At 36.5% G+C, this 16,262-nt stretch overlaps 1 protein-coding gene across 1 annotated transcript in view; it reads right to left on the bottom strand.

Annotated features, from left to right (window-relative positions):
• The window catches only part of VPS37A (VPS37A subunit of ESCRT-I), a 38,143-nt gene that overhangs the window by 20,187 nt on the left and 1,694 nt on the right, over nt 1-16,262 (bottom strand). The window contains exons 2-4 of the mRNA XM_082444525.1: nt 5,504-5,578; nt 3,471-3,585; nt 2,824-2,924 (exon numbers count right to left, since the gene is read on the bottom strand). Of these exons, the coding sequence (XP_082300651.1) occupies nt 2,824-2,924; nt 3,471-3,585; nt 5,504-5,578 (291 nt within the window). The remainder of the gene's footprint in view (nt 1-2,823; nt 2,925-3,470; nt 3,586-5,503; nt 5,579-16,262) is intronic.

Raw genomic sequence — 16,262 nt, 5'->3', positions numbered from 1 at the left:
TTGTGTGAAAAAAGAGGGAATAAAATACTATGTGTACATATTTCCTTGTATATGCATAAAATATCTCAGGAATTCTATACATATGCACCCAAATGAAAAAGTTTGGATACCAATAAGAAGAAAAAGTAAACCGCAAGGGAAAAAGTGGAAGGAGACTTTTTGCCCCATACCCTTTTATAGTTTTAAAATTTTAGAGCCAAGTGAATATATGATTGAAAAAATTAAGTTTAAAGAAGTTCTCTAAAAAGCTTGTTTATTTCAAAGTATGGCTCACCTTTATCTTAAAGGTTTACTTTTATGTAAAGGTATATTATTAACAGGTATGTAAATATAACATAAGTTATTTAGAAAGAATATGTTCAATGTGAGGGAATATTTGTACTATCCTTGAAATAAAGTCTTAATAATTCTGAACCAATCTGCTTTATTTTAATCTCAGTAGCAGGTACAACCTATAAAATAATCTAAGAAGTGTATCAAACTTGCTTTTTAACAATGTGTACTGTATCACAGTTGTTGGCTTATATCTTCAAATAAGGTGAATGAGATATATTTAACTCTTTCCTGACAGAAGATAGGAAATCCAGTTTTTAGATAAAGAATATCAGCGAGGCTTATGACTCCAGGACAAAGACACAGGAGGGCAAAGATGATGGCTGGGGCTGATATACCCAATGAATGGGATAATCTAGCCTAAGCAGATTTCCAGGCAGTGTTAAAGATGCCACCTGACTTCTGAACAAGAAAAAGTTCTTGGAAATTAAGTAGAAGAACTGGGTAATTAAGCCAAGAGATATTACAGGAAGAGGAAGTAAAGACTGTAAGAAGTTGTATCATCATGCAATTTCAGAATATCTGAGATAAAAAGTTACAAAGGATCAGGGACTTCCCTGTGGCACAGTGGTTAAGAATCTGCCTGCCAATGCAGAGAGGGGACACGGGTTCAAGCCCTGGTCCGGGAAGATCCCACATGCCGTGGAGCAACTAAGTCCGTGCACCACAACTACTGAGCCTGTACTCTAGAGCCCATGAGCCTAGAGCCTGTGCTCCGCAACATGAGAAGCCACTGCAATGAGAAACCCGCGCACTGCAACGAAGAGTAACCCCCACTTGCTGCAACTAGAGAAAGCCCACGTGCAGCAATGAAGACCCAACACAGCCAAAAATAAATAAATTAATTAAATAAATTAAAAAAACAAAAAAAGGTTACAAAGGATCAGAAATCAAAATGGCACTGGACATCTTGGCAACAGAAGCCTATATATAGACAACAGAGGAATGCCTTCAAAATTCGCAGTGGAAAACCACTTCAACATAGAATTTGAACTCTACCAACTTTTAAGTGTGAGGGTATATTAAAGACATTTGCAAGTAAAAAGAAAAAAAGAAGTCTCAAAATTATTCTTCCAAGCATCTTGTGGCATACTGTATTTTCCAAAAATGACCACAGCACTATTTCCGGTCCCATATACTCTTCTAGAACCTTGCCACTCCACCATAAAGAGGAAGAGCCTATTTTCTTCCCCTTGAATCTGATCAGGACTTCTTGATTGCCTCAACAAACTGAATGAAGCAGAAGCAGAATGAAGCAGAACAAACGGCATGACTTCAGTAGCTATGTCAGAGAAGGCGAATATGACTTTCTCATAACTCGTTCAGGATGTTCACCCCAGGAGCCCAGCCGTTATGATGTGAGGAAGCCCAGGCTGCATCTAGGTATTCTAGTTGACCTCCACAGGTAAGGCCTCTGATGAGAGCCCGCTGATGATGAGTAGAGCAGACAAGAGTTCTCCCTGATGAACCCTTCCTGAACTGAAGATCAGTGAGCAAAATCAGTGTGTTCATTGTTTTAAGCCACGCCAGCTGATGCAAAAGGTGGAGCACAAACAAGCTCTCTCTATTAGTCCCTAACCAAACTGCAGATTCACAAGGAAAATAAATGTTGTCATTATTTTAACCACAAGTTTTAGGATAATTTGTCATTCATCCTTAGTAACTGGAACATGCCGTTACTCAGGAAGCTACAGGGAGGCAGTAATGCAAGAAACTAGGAAATAGCCTGAGAAAGAAAAAAACAGGATGCAGGAAAAGGAGAATCTAACACAGGAGAGTGGGAAAGGGAAATCCCAGGATGACAGCTTTATAGCAGTTGTGGAGTAACTAATTCAGAATGGAGGGGGAAAATGGAGCAATGTCTGCAAAGAGAAAATACCGGAGCCTAGAGATTACCTGACAGGTTTGATGACGTGAAAAAACGATTTGAAAGGTATTTTTCAGAGCTGCTAAAAGATGTGGAAAATTAAAAAGATCAAAGAAAATAAAACCAATGGAAAAATCGAAGTAATTAACCCCAGAGAAAAGCAAAAAGTTATACCATCAGGGAAATATAATCATTATAAAGTACTAGGCTCAGCAGCAAGGAATATTTAGAGAGTCAATGTAATGAAAGTACCAAACATGAGTTTAAGTAAAAATCAAAAATTTCTCAGAGGATGAGGGAAAAGGAAGGTTTGTGAAAGATAAGTAAAATCCTCATCAATCCATAATAGGAAGTCAATAGATAGTATCTAAACTGAAAGAATCAAGAGATAGCAGTATGTATATATTATTCAGAAAGATGAAGGTAAATATTAGAGAAGCAGCTTAAAATAGAAAAACACAGTTGCCTCTGAAAAGTATGAATGTATCTGTGTGTGAAGGTGGGGATGTGGAAAGCAGAGGATTGCCTTTTAACATTATTTGAATTTTTAAACTATATTTTGATTACTTAGATCAAAAGTAAATAAATGTATATACAAACTCTTTCGATATAAATATACTTACTATGGGAAAGCTGTTGAAGCAGGAGCTAAAGCTGGAGGATTCTTCCAAAACTCATCCAACAGACTCTGAATAATTTTCCCAAGATCTGAGTGCATTGTAAACTAAAAGTAACAGTAATACATGGTGATCAAATTCATCTTCAGAAAAAGATTATAAAGTCTCATTAGGATAATTTAACTGTAAAACTCAATCTTAAATCCACTTTTGCAAGTCAAGAATTAAATGAAAAGCAAAGGATATTATGTCAATTGAACATATCAGCAATCCACAACTTACAATATTTTCTTACAGAATCAATACCATAAATGAGGTTAAAAGTTTAGTTAGTCAATAATGGAGCTGAAATATTTCCACATTTCACTATTGACAATAATTTGAAGGTTCAAAGGTAAATACTGAGTACATTTAAGTTACAGTCCTTCACATTAATCAATCATATACATATATATATATATATATATATATATCCTAAGAAATTTAAGGCATATTTGAATTTTATCCCTTCCTAACCACTATAAAAGATCTACTATGAACCAAAGTTCTTAACATCAACAGGTCCTCACCACTGAAAAACAAATAACCTTCAAATCAGGATTATCTATTAAATACAGTGAACATTTTTGAAATAAATTATATCATATACATACATTGTTTACTAATGGAGAGGTAACATACACTCCTTGTTTATCCACTAAGTGATGTCGTATTGGTGGATAAACACTGATCACTGGTTTTTCCTGAGGAAATTGTGGAGGAAGCAATCTGGTAAAGGTAGAACAGATTAAAAAACAAAAACAAAGACAACAAATGTGATATTATACAGTCATAATCCTAAAACAAAATTACTTAAAAGCAAATAAAATTTTCATACTTTCATTTGGATTACTCAGTAATTAGTGCTCTACTATGGTTGTTGAGTTGATCGAAAGTATACAAAAAGATACACTTTGGCAACAAGACTATAAAGTAATTCAGTATAGTAAAACCTTCTTAATGTGGAATACGGATACTGTGAATTATAGACTATTCTTCACACCATGCCAATTAATTGCTTTCAAACACAATATACCAAGCTATCCAAAATCTCAGCTAAAATTAGACCAGGCATTTTTATCAGGTGAACCCTAGTTTAACCCAGTCTGGCTATTTAGTGGACCACAGGTTCTGGCCATATACTTTTCTTATGGCTTTCCTACTTTTGAAATACTGCCAAGAATTATTTCATTATATACTGAATTTTTTAAAGAGTTAAGTGGATAAAATGGGAAGCGCTAGGACTGGAACAGTGTAGCTGTCATCATGCCTTGGTTCTATAGGGCTCTCTTCTAAATGTCTCAATTAACACATCTCTCCCAACTTTGAGGTCAATCACATGGTTTCAAGTAAATAACAGTAAATTCTCAATACAAAAAATAAAAAGAGTAAAAATCTTAACCTTTTTTGAACTACTACAAGTTTAAAAGAATTTTTAAAAAGTCTTTAAAAATGAGAGTTTACTGGACATGGAACCCTGTTTTCCAAATCTCTAAAACTCAGACAAGTATGTCCCTTTAAATTGCCACTCTGTTCCCCTTCTGGCTCAGAAAACTATTTGTTGGCAACATTGTCAAAAAGAAAACTGGGTCCTTGTCGGCTTCTCCTACCTAGCTCTACCTAATGCATGTGATGAGAGATAAAACTACTTCATTTATATGGTTAAAGACGTTAAACTAGTTTGGTAAAAAAAGGGCAATGAATGGCCTTTGGACCCCAACCAATCTGGGTTTCTCTCCCCACTACACTATTCACTACCTATTTGTCTGTAATTTGTTCCAATTTGCAGGGCTGCTGTGATGATTCAGAAACTCCCATATATCAAGATAACACAGCATAATGGTTGTCACTGTTATATAGTCATGCTTTAATCCACTCGTTCAACTAGGATTTAACAAGGCCTCCTATGTGCAGGCACCATGCTAGGCAATGAGGATAGAACGATGAACAAGTGTGGTTCCTATCTTAAAGTTAAGCGCCTTTTTACCTCACCCAAACACTCACTCTAGTTGCTAGCCACCTGAGGCAATCTGAGGTAACAACTTAATTCTTTCATGCTGAAGACTAATAACTGCACTTAAGGCTAAATGAGTACTTCAGCAATCACTTTGTCCAACCTTTCCTCTTTATAACTTAATAACCTCATGATTACATTTTCAACTTTTAATTTTTTTTTTTCTTTAAAAATAATTAGCAGATCAAATTCAGTCTTGAACTTTCTGGTTGACGTAGTATATGTTGCCGAAAACTAGAATATTTTCACTTACTTCTGATGTAAAAGTGTCTATATCTCTAATGGTTTTCCACACATGATCCCTTCGAGTGTTTGTCATTATCATTCTTACTCTTTCAGCCTACCTCCAGCTTAGACTTTAGTGCAAAACAACAAAAACGATTACGTCTTTTTATTACATTTCCTCTTTTACAGTTTCTTACAGCAATATCTATTACAATGATGTCTTTAAAATTTTTTTATTTCACAAAATTGTAAGTTTAATAAACTATAGTTACTAGAAAAGGAAATAAATACTAGAAAGGGAATAAATTCACTTTTAAACAGTTTACTTCTAATAATAGCTAAGAAACAAAATAATAAAAAGATTTTAAAGTCCTATTACATGAAAAAATAGGATACAATTCTACTCACATATTAATGTTAATTGTCAGGTTGTTTACGGTGAATGGCAACCTGTATTCCACATCTTTCTGTATTTCAGCTATACTGTAGGAGAAAATTTGAGAAAAAAAATTTATCTAAAGTTATAAAAACCATTAATGTTAAAAACAAATGTTAAATATTTTTAGAGGCTACTAAAACTACTTTATTTTAATAATAGAATTTAGATGGCCAATATAACTTGCATCTTGAGGGGAAAATGATCATGTTTATCGAATAAGCAGGCAATACTATTCTGAGATATGGGTGGGGTGGTTGCTGAGAGGGGGAATTAGATGGTGAGGTAAAGAGACAAAGAAAAACTCTTGTATTAGTGCTAGATCGATCTACTATCACTTTATCTAATTCATCCTTAGTAGAAGCAATTGTGAGCCCTCTAGTTAAAACAGGTCAGCAAGACATCTGGGTTCTGATTATAATTCTGCTATTGCCCAGCTGTATAGACAGCTGGGGAAGCCTGGGCCTTAAGAGCTTAAACTTAGAAGTCTGGATGAGATGTCTCCTACAGTCTTATGATAGAGACCGCTGGCTGCTTTTCGAAACCAAATACTCCCCTTCTTCCTAAATAAGAGAAGCCTGATTTTATTCTGAGTAGCAATGTTCTAACTTTTCTTGCAGCAAGTTGTTGCTATAGACTTAAGTTCCAGTCAATAAAACATAGAGAAGTTGTGAGGTGGCATTTCCAGGAAAGCATCTTAAAAGGGAACAAAAAAACTGGTATGAGTCCATTTGCCCTTCCAGCCTGGCCCTGACAGCTGAACTTCTAACAGCCATATTGGACCAGGAGTGACCCCGAGAGTGGGAGCCATACACTAGGGCGAGCTCAGCAGGAAGAAGTAGCTTGGGTCCTTGATGGCTATGGAATTGTCAAACTGAATTTCTTGTATGCAGATAAAAAGAAACTTTTATCACATTTAAGTTACTATTTTGGGAGTCTTTGTTACTAGCAGCTGAATATAAATGCCAACTCGTTTAAGTCCCATATACTTTAACATTCTACATTTAGAATTTTATTTTTAATTGCAGGCATGCAATTATTACAGTTATAATCTACCAACCAAACCTTCTGGGGGATCACTTGGAATGCTAACCAACATTCATAATCTTTCCAAAGGGAAAAATGTTAAGTAGTATTAATGAGTTAACGCTGAAAGGAAGCCTAATATCCAAATGGACGTGAAACTTTTTCAAGCATAAATACCTTTGAAAGATCTAGCAATTACGTAATTTACTTTTTGTTCTTTTGGTTGCTTCAATTAGTAGCTTTAGAAAACCTCTTATTTTCCTCATTTTCTTTTTTGGACTATGACTTTTTTTTGCCTTCTGATAAAAATCTAGCCTCTCAAATATGTAAATTTTAGGTAACTTGAAAGGTTCAAAAGTGTTGGGATGGAGTTATGGAGAAATCATAGATGTCTCCTCTGACATCCCATGGAATGAGGTTATGACTGAAGAGAAGAAATGGTTGAGAAAAGACTCAAGAAGATATTCAATATTAGGACTAACACAATTTTTATGAAAGTTTCTCTTTGGGATCAAGTTTGGACTAGGATACCAACAGCCTTCTCAGTTGTATAAACATTATGTAATCAATAAAATGGCTTAAGCTTTTTATTCCTCCTTGTTATCTTAGGACCCTAAGGTGTCCAATGCTTTAAGGGAATACTGATCACAAAAGTATCCACCAGTTCAGAGCCAAGTGGACCATCTTAGTGATTAAGAGCACGACCTCTTAAATTAAGCTTCTGGGATCAAATCCTCTACCATTCACTTGTGTGATCATGGACGACTTATTTAATCCGTCTAAGCCTTATCTCTCACACGGTAAATGCGGATGTTAAAAATACCCATCTACCTAAAACAGTTGTTAGATTAAGTGAGATAATGCATGTAAAGCCCTCCCCACATAATACCATAATAATTGTTCAATATGTTAGCTATTATTAAATAAGCATTTAGAACACACATCTAAATTGGAGCCTGTGTAAATTTGTAATACTAAAGTTTTAACTCATTTTTTCAGACACTGTATTTTTATAGAAAATTTTTATAGAAAACAAAGTGAATTTGATTAAATTGATTTTTACTTAAATCATTGGCTAGAAGTGTTCAATTCACTGTTCCCATAATTATGTTCTTGACATTTATTAAAATTTTTGACAAGTTTCCTCCACAAATGAGGTATCAAAAATAACTAAAGGTAAAAAAAAAAAAACTAAAGGTAATATTTGTAATATTAATGAGAGCTAAACCATCATTAACAAATTCCAAAACAACAGGTTAATCAAGGAAATTGATGGGGTTCAGGACACGCTACCCCTAAATGTGGCACCTTGGCATCTTGAATATTTTAAGCTGAAGGAGTATGAGAAAATAGCAGAAACAGGAAGGTTACTCTGACCTCCTCCCCCCTCCCCCTTCTTCCCTGAAACAGGTCATAAAACCTCATTAAGAGGTGCCCTCCCCATGCCAAGAGGAAAGGAGCATCCTTATCTCAGAAGACACAGGGACATCAAGAAGAATCCTAACAAACCGGCCTTGCTATGTCATCATTGTACCCTGCAACCACATGCCCCCTGCCCCGTTTCCTACAATTACAGGCATACTTCACTTTATTGTGCTTCACAGATATTGCCCTTTTCTTTTCCCTTTTTTTTTTTTTTTTTTTTTTTAACAAATTGAAGGATGGTGGCAATCCTGCATAGAGCAAGTCTATTGGTGCCATTCTTCCAACAGCATTTGCTCGCTTCATGTTTCTGTGCCACATACTGGTAATTCTTGCAATATTTTAAACCCTCCACCAGCAGAAAGACTGCGACTCGCTGAAGGCTCAGATGACAGCATTTTTTAGCAATAAAGTATTTTTAATTAAAATATATACATTGTTTTTTAGACATAATGCTATTGCACACTTAACAGACTACAGTATAGTGTAAAGATAACTTTTATATGCACTGGGAAACCAAAAAATTCATGTGACATGCTCTACTGCGATATTTGCTTTATTGAGGTGGTCTGTCACTGAACCCGCAATATCTCCAAGACGTGCCTCATACCCCTTAACCCATCGTATTCCTCCACGACTGTCCACTCTTCATCAAACCCAGCATAAAACACTCAGGTCTGTTTCTTTGGGTCTTCATTTCCTTTTGAAGGCCCCCCTGATATGTAAAACTCACATTAATTAAATTTCTATGCTTTTCTCCTGTTAATCTGTCTTTGTCAGTTTAATTTTCAGACCCAGCCAAGGACCCTAAGAGCATCAAGGAAAGCTTTTTCCTCCTCTACACTAGCTGTGTTAGACAAAACGGCAGATATTTGTTCTACTTAATTAAAACAAGAATCATTCCCTGAATCTTTATCACAAATTTATTTTGAATTTTTTGCTATTTTCAAATAACTCTAAAAAAGTTATTCCAAAAATAATTCATTCTCATTTGAAAAAACATTATTTTTCCAAATCAGCAAATGTTATTTTACAATATTTTTAAATGGCTGCGTAATGTTCTAGTATATTGTTAAACTACTCCGTACTATTAGGTATTGAAACTGAGCAGAACCCTGTGGGGCTCCTGGGCATGGAAGCCTTTCTGTGTCCACGTTTCTTGTTTGTAGGGAATAGACTCCAGCCTCCATTACCTTCCCTGAATTCTAAAGGGCAGATTCGAACAGTTGCTAATCAGGGAAGGGAGGGGATGCAGAGACAAGGGAGGAGACCACCTGAGGCCAAATTAAAGGAGTGCAGGCCCTGAACACACCCTGATCCTTATTAGCAACTCAGCCCTTGAACCATTGCTATAAAACTCTTCACCAAATCCTCTCAGGTTGGGACACAGTTTCTCAGGGCATGAGCCTGCTGTGTCCCCATTTGCCTGGCAAAGCAATAGAGCTATTCTTTTCTACTTCTTCCAAAACTCTGCCTCCGAGATTTGATTTGGCACTGGTGCACAGAGGCTGAGTTTTTGGCATCAATATTTAGATTGTTTCCAAGTTTTACTACTATAAACCATACTTTGATAAACATTCTTACAGCCATATAGCCATATCTTTATGCTGGCAGGTAAGTACTCTTTGGATGTAAACACACATACACACACACTTTGAAGTAATACTGTAATCACACCAGAGAAAATTTAAATAGCCTTCCATTAATAATTTTATTTTCTAGGTTCTCTGAGAGCAGTGAATTACTATGGCTTTACTTCAGTGGCTCTGAATCAGTTTGGGACTAAAGAAAGCTGAAACAACAGAAAACTGTCAGAATGTGTGATTAACTGGCATCCACATTTCTTTAATAGTCCCTAAAACTGTAAACAAACAGATCTTGAAATGCAAGAGAGGCACTAGTTATGGTTAAAAGATTCCTTTTATAGAACAATCATTTATCTCCTTACTTTGTATCTTGTGTAAACTTGTATTTTGTAACTAAGACTAGGTTCAACTGAACAGCTACCATATATCCAGCATCTTCTAAGGAAATGGAAATAGTGTGATCTTTGCTCTGATGGGGCACACAGCACATCAAGTGACTGAAAAAGAGCAATTCAAGATACTGATTTCATGCATCTCTGGCAGTGTTGGGTAGCTCAAGGGAGGGTTTTTAAGTGATCCTTTCAATAAAGGGTTTAGATGCTTCAAGACAGTAGATGAAGGTTAGACAATTTCCCTTTCCCATCCCATTTTCTCCAGGAAACATCAAAACTGACTTTTAAAAAGCAAATCTGTAACAGTGCTGGAGAGCAAATAGTACCATAAACTGACAAGAAACTTTGAGGAATCTTAGAAAGATAAAAAAAGATGGGATTAGATTTAAGGAAAAGATCAGCGCTAAAAAAAAAAAAAAAGAAAAGAAATACAGGAACTAATGACGACCCAAAACATAAGACCAGAGCAAAGTAGGAGCAGTCTGAAGGTCCTCCAAGCCCTTGAACAGATTCAACGCAAACCAGAGGGTGGAGGGTGGGGCAGGAGCGCCTCTCAGCGCGGAGTGCGGGGACACGTGGACCAGCAGGAAGCTAGAGCACTCTCCTGGTGCCCTGCTTGTTCCAACCAGCGGGCAGCAGTAACATCTGCCCCCTGAATAACACGGGATGTAGCCTCTAAGGTAGCAGTGCCTTAGGAAACTACTGACTCCCAGGAAGCCTCCATTTCCAAAAGACAGCTATCAGCTTGGCCCATAACAAAGCGAGTCATTCTTTTTCACCTATCACCTGAGGCAGGCTATGAGAAACAGAATTAAATATCTACAAACAAGTCAACCAGGAATCTCAAATACAGAAAAGGTTTGAACAAAACAAAACCATGCAAGGCATGCACCAAACTCAACAAGCCCCAAACACAAAACTTCAAGGAAACAGAGTTAAATGAGCCAACAGAAGACTCTCAATTTGTATAATATCCTCAGAGGAACAAAAGAAATAGCCCTTGTGTTACCGCGTCCAAGCTCGAACTCCGCGCTGCACAACAAGCCAGTAAGTTGAGAGACGAGTTGTTGGGGTAAGGAATAGCGACTTCATTTGGAAGGCCAGCAGATCAAGAAGATGGTGCCCCCAAAGAACCATCCTGCCTGAGTTAGAATTCGGGCTTCTTTTATACTAAAAGGGGAGGGAGTAAGGCCAAACATTTCCTGTTTCAGGTCAGCCTCCGGAGAGGATGTGTTAATTTCTTCCTCCCTGCAGCCATTCACAGATGGGCCTGTCAAGATGTTTCCCATGAGCTAAACAAAGGTATTTTAGCTTAATGCTCTTAACCTGGGAGGCAGGGCTCCCAGAGATGTGCCATTACTTATAATTGCAGCTAACAGGCAACATCCATTTAGTGATTAACTTGTAATAGAATACAAAGGTTCTTCCTTATTAACACTTGCATTCACTCACACACTCACTCACACACACACACACACACACACACACACACACTGGTTGATATGAAAATGAATAATTAAGAAACTGGAAATTTAAAATAAATAGCTAAATAGCTCAAATAGATGGTTCAGTGCTCTGCTTGGAAGACGCTTCATACTGTATCCTTCTCTTGGAGAATACTGACGCACTTTAGCATATTAAAGGCTTTTAGAAATTCTAGAGTACTCGATTTTGTTTTCTATGTCTGTTTGACATGGACCACTTATTTTACAGTATTTGTTGAACAGTGTTCTGTAGAAGACATTGGATCATGACAGAGACGTGCAAAGAGCTATAGGCACACAGAGGAAAGAACCTAACGTAAACAGGGATGGGAGTGGTGGGGTATTCGGGGTAAAAAACAGTATCTGAGCTACATTGAAAAGTCAAGTAAGAGTTAACCTCAGGAAAGAGAATCGGGGAAATGAAGTGTACATTCTAGACAGAGGAAACACAATTAGGAAAGCTTCAGTAGGAAATAATAACTCTAAGAGTCTCCGTATCCTTTGCCCTACAGAAACTTTACATTGTGTCTGCAGACACGTTTCCATCAGTCACGTCACCACCTTGTGTGACAACCAGGCTTTAAGCTAAGGAGGCTGGCAAGAGTTAGGAAGCTACTAAAAGGAGTAACGTGGTCAAATTCAAATTTTAAAAAGATGACTCTGGCACCCATGTGGAAGCAAAAAGTAAGGGAACAAGACTGCAGGCAGAGAGAATAGTTACAGCCCAGGGGCAGCAGGGATGACTAAGTGAGAACAGGATGACCAGGCTTTTGGCGTAGGTGAGCAGGCAGTGGAGACAGCTTGGAAGGAGCTCAGAGGGAGGAGGGGAGGAGGGGAGGAGGAGATGTGGTTGGATTCACCTGGCAATGGAGAAATGATGACCTGGGTGGTAACGTTTTTTAAAAAGCAGGTATGGACTGATATGACTAGAGGGAAAATTACCTAGAGACACAGCCCTTGAGTGTTACGATCTATTTAGGAAAAATTTTAAATGGTAACATGCTTTATTGTGTCATATACTCTGCAATTATAACTTTTAATCACTGGTTAGAGACTATATGATTTAATGTATCAAATTAAAATTCACTTAATTATGGGACCGTTTGATATACATAACTTTTAAGTTCACTATAAGAGTTCAAATTTATAGAGTCAAAATATTGACATTTTGGAGGTTTCTGTAGCTTCAACAGGCTAAGGCACAGCAGATTCTGATAGAATTTTTTATTGCAACAAGTCAAGGTGATTTTCTTCCACAAGAAAACTTTACTCTCAAATACCTTTAAGAGTCAGAAAGGTACACGAATGAAGGCAGTTGCTTGTAGTACAAAAGGGTGTGATTGCGAACTGGTAAAATGGAGAATGGCGGCCCAGTAAATAGGACAGCTACTCTTAAGCTGAAAGCAAGCACTGTTATGTCGGAACTGTTGCCAGATCTTTCTATTTTAAAAGAAAAGTTGGAGAGGGCAAAGGCTATATGGGAAATCTCTGTACCTGCTGCTCAAGTTTGCTGTGAACCTAAAACTGCTCTAAATAATAAAAACTATTTTTTAAAAGTTGGGAATTTGGATATTTTAATGAAAAATCTCAAATTATGTTGACAACAGATCCATTAAAAAAAAAGTACAACACTAGACAGGTTAAAACATATACACATATCCTCTCATTACAAACTTTCTGTGTTATCAAGTTTGCATGTGAGTCCTTATGAGCTGACAGTAAAAACTACAGAAAGAAAGGTTTGGAATCTAGGCTTACTATAAGAAACCCATGAGTTTACAGGAGACAGCCTTATACCTGGGAGCAGGGGGTTAAACTTAACAGCTATAGGGTAGAAAATTATACAATAGCAGACTCTCCAAAGATGTTATAAGGTTTTTAAAAAAAATTTGGGTAATCAGAAAGAATATCCAAGGACTGGCAACAAAAGAAGATTTCAAAACAATTTTTAAAAACTATGAGGTTGGCACTATTATATTTAAGACACAAAAATAAAGTAATTGGCATTTACAGAGTACTTACTGTGTGTCAGATAACATTCTAGTTTCTTTACATGGATTGTCTGAAATCTTTCAAAATGAAATCTTACATTTCATTTGTGAAGAAAAGAACTCTCTGGAATGGACTTGCTTTCTGAATGGAAAGTCAGAAGTAGTCCTGCCAGAGGCAAATGAGCTGTAGGCTTGTGAGCAATTCATAAACAATAAGCTGGCTAGATCCACGTAGGCTAAGAGGCAAAGGTTCCAGGCACACTGATTCTATGCAGTGGAAAGAAGGAATACAATCGGTTGCCTGTTTACTGTGTGTCAGATACTCTAATAAATGTTTATATATATTACTTAAATACCAACAATCCTGCAGAATAAAAATCACAATTCCTGATTCTACAGATGGGAATTGGAACTCAGTTCACCTAAGTCATGTTGCTTTTCCCAATGTCAATAATTTTTGCTTGTTTGCATTTATGTTCCTCAAATTCATTTTGTCTACTATCTCATACCAGAGTGAAAAAGAAAGCAATTCTGATAAAAATAACTCCCAAATTAGATTTTCTGATTAAATATAAAATAAAAATAGCACCAGAATTACCACATAACTAACTGATTATTAAAATGGAGAAGTCCTTTACTTGAGAGAGTTGATCTCCCTAAGTAAAAGGTAACAAAGAAAGAGTACTATTAGTATAACTTTGAATTTATATAGTTAATTACAGATAACAATTACCATTTACAACACAGCTCCAGGTTGTTCCTTCAGAGCTAAGGAAATAAAATAATAAAGAAGCTAATTAACTGTAGATACTGTGAGAGTTAAAAGCAGGATAGTGAGGATGGTAACTGTTCAGCTACCATCAGATTTTAGTATTTTCTGATTGCAGGTTCAATGCAGGGAGATACTTAACAGCTTCACTTCCGAAGAATCTTTAAATACTGGGATTAGTGAGTACCACTTGGGGTAGTTTCAGCTGCAAGTATCAATAACTGAAAAACCAGGCCGAAAGTGTCTTAAACAGTGAGGGGTTATTTGTATGTATAATACAAATGTATATGTATCGTATAATCTTATACAGCAAGAAGTCCGGAGGAAGGAAGTTTCCAGATCTGGTTAATTCAGCATCACAATATTATCACAGACTTTCCATCTTCCTACTCTACCACATTCAGTAGTCAGTCTGCTTCCTACATGATCCAAGCAGTTCTAGATGTCCCATGTAACACAACAATATCCAAAACACAAAGAAGCACTTCCTCTTAGACACTTCTATTACTAAGAAAATGTTTTGAGCAGCTCCCCAGCAGACTTCTTCTCCAACCCCAATGACTAAGATTAGGTCAAGTGTCTTGCTTCCACAATAACTAGCAGTGGGAATGAGACCATCATCATTGGCGTAAACAATCATTATTTACCTAAGCAGGTTGAAAGAGCACAGCCTCCATTAAATAATTGGTCTCGCAGACCAGGAACCCATATAAAAACAACGTTCTTCCAAGAAATCAGAAGAAATGGATTTAGATGGGAAATCAACAGTGTCTCTTAGAGTGAGCTTCTTTAGGAAGTAAAAGAAACAACAGAATTAGTTCTACTCCTGCCCATAAAGTCAGGAATTTTAGTGGTAAATTGAATACTGTGATGACTGAAGGTGGAATAAAATTCTTGAGCCTAGTAATCTACATAACTTTGTTTCCATTTTCGTAGCAGACAAACGTGTTATTATATATTGGGTAAACACTTTTTTGGTCATCATTATGACAGTGTCCCACTTGCCCTGCCTTACCAGTAAGACTTAGATGAGGAATAAAAACACATAAAATTCAGCTAACCTTTAGGAGAGGCCTGAGGAAGATGAGGAGGTAGGAATTTCTTAAGGTAAAAAAGAAGCTTACATTAATTAGAGAAAGGGAATTAAAGAGACTCTTTCCTGAAGCGGGATTTTTTTTAAATTATAAGGAGTTGGAAGGTAGATGAGAGAATGGGGTGGGGAAAGGTTATTGAGGAGACGAAAAGAAGTCAGACGCTTTCACGGCCAAGAAAGAGCTACTGACCCTATATTTGGAGAAGGGATAGAGTATTAAACATGAGGCAGGTGGGCAGCATGCAACAAGATATTAATACTCATAACTGAGGAAGTTTTGTATTATTCATTAAAATACCGTTCGAAACATTCTTTGAACTTTTACAAAGTGCACCTTCAGAATAACCAATCGCAGTGTCTTTTTGTACAAAAATCTTTAAGCATAAGTTGTAGTATTGAATTTGGTTACTCAAGCAACATATTGTCAGATACTGCACACATACATCATTTTTACCAGCTAGTTTTAAAATGTATGTCATGAGTTAAAAGGGCAGACTTAACAAGAATAGGTAGATGACATTTTTTCTGGGATCGTACCATTCTTTGAAAAATGGAAGTACATGACCTCCTTAACTGTCACCAGAATTATCCAAGTATAGTTTATAAATGTGAAATATTTCAATAAAAACTTCAAATATTTTTATAAAAGAACTTAAAAGAATCAAGTACTTAAAGTTTGCTGTCATAAAACACTACAAATATGTAGATAATATCACATGTCTGATTATGTCCATAATTTCTGGCTCAAAAAATAATAAAATACATCCCTTCAAAAAAAAAAAAAATACATCCCTTCTGCATTTGACTCAGAGTATTTACCGATCCTCTTAAGCCAATTCCAGAACTCCTTAGATTAGCAATTCCTGCCTTAGAATCTCACCTTATTTGGAAGGCCAAAAAAATAAACAATAAATTTCACATCAATCGCTTTCCTTATTTACCAGCCTTAGCAGCAAGGGACTTTGGAA

This window comes from Balaenoptera physalus (genome assembly GCF_965194825.1).
Source record: "Balaenoptera physalus genome assembly, chromosome: 21".
NCBI lineage: Eukaryota > Metazoa > Chordata > Mammalia > Artiodactyla > Balaenopteridae > Balaenoptera > Balaenoptera physalus.
This window is presented reverse-complemented; position numbering and strand designations above follow the sequence as displayed.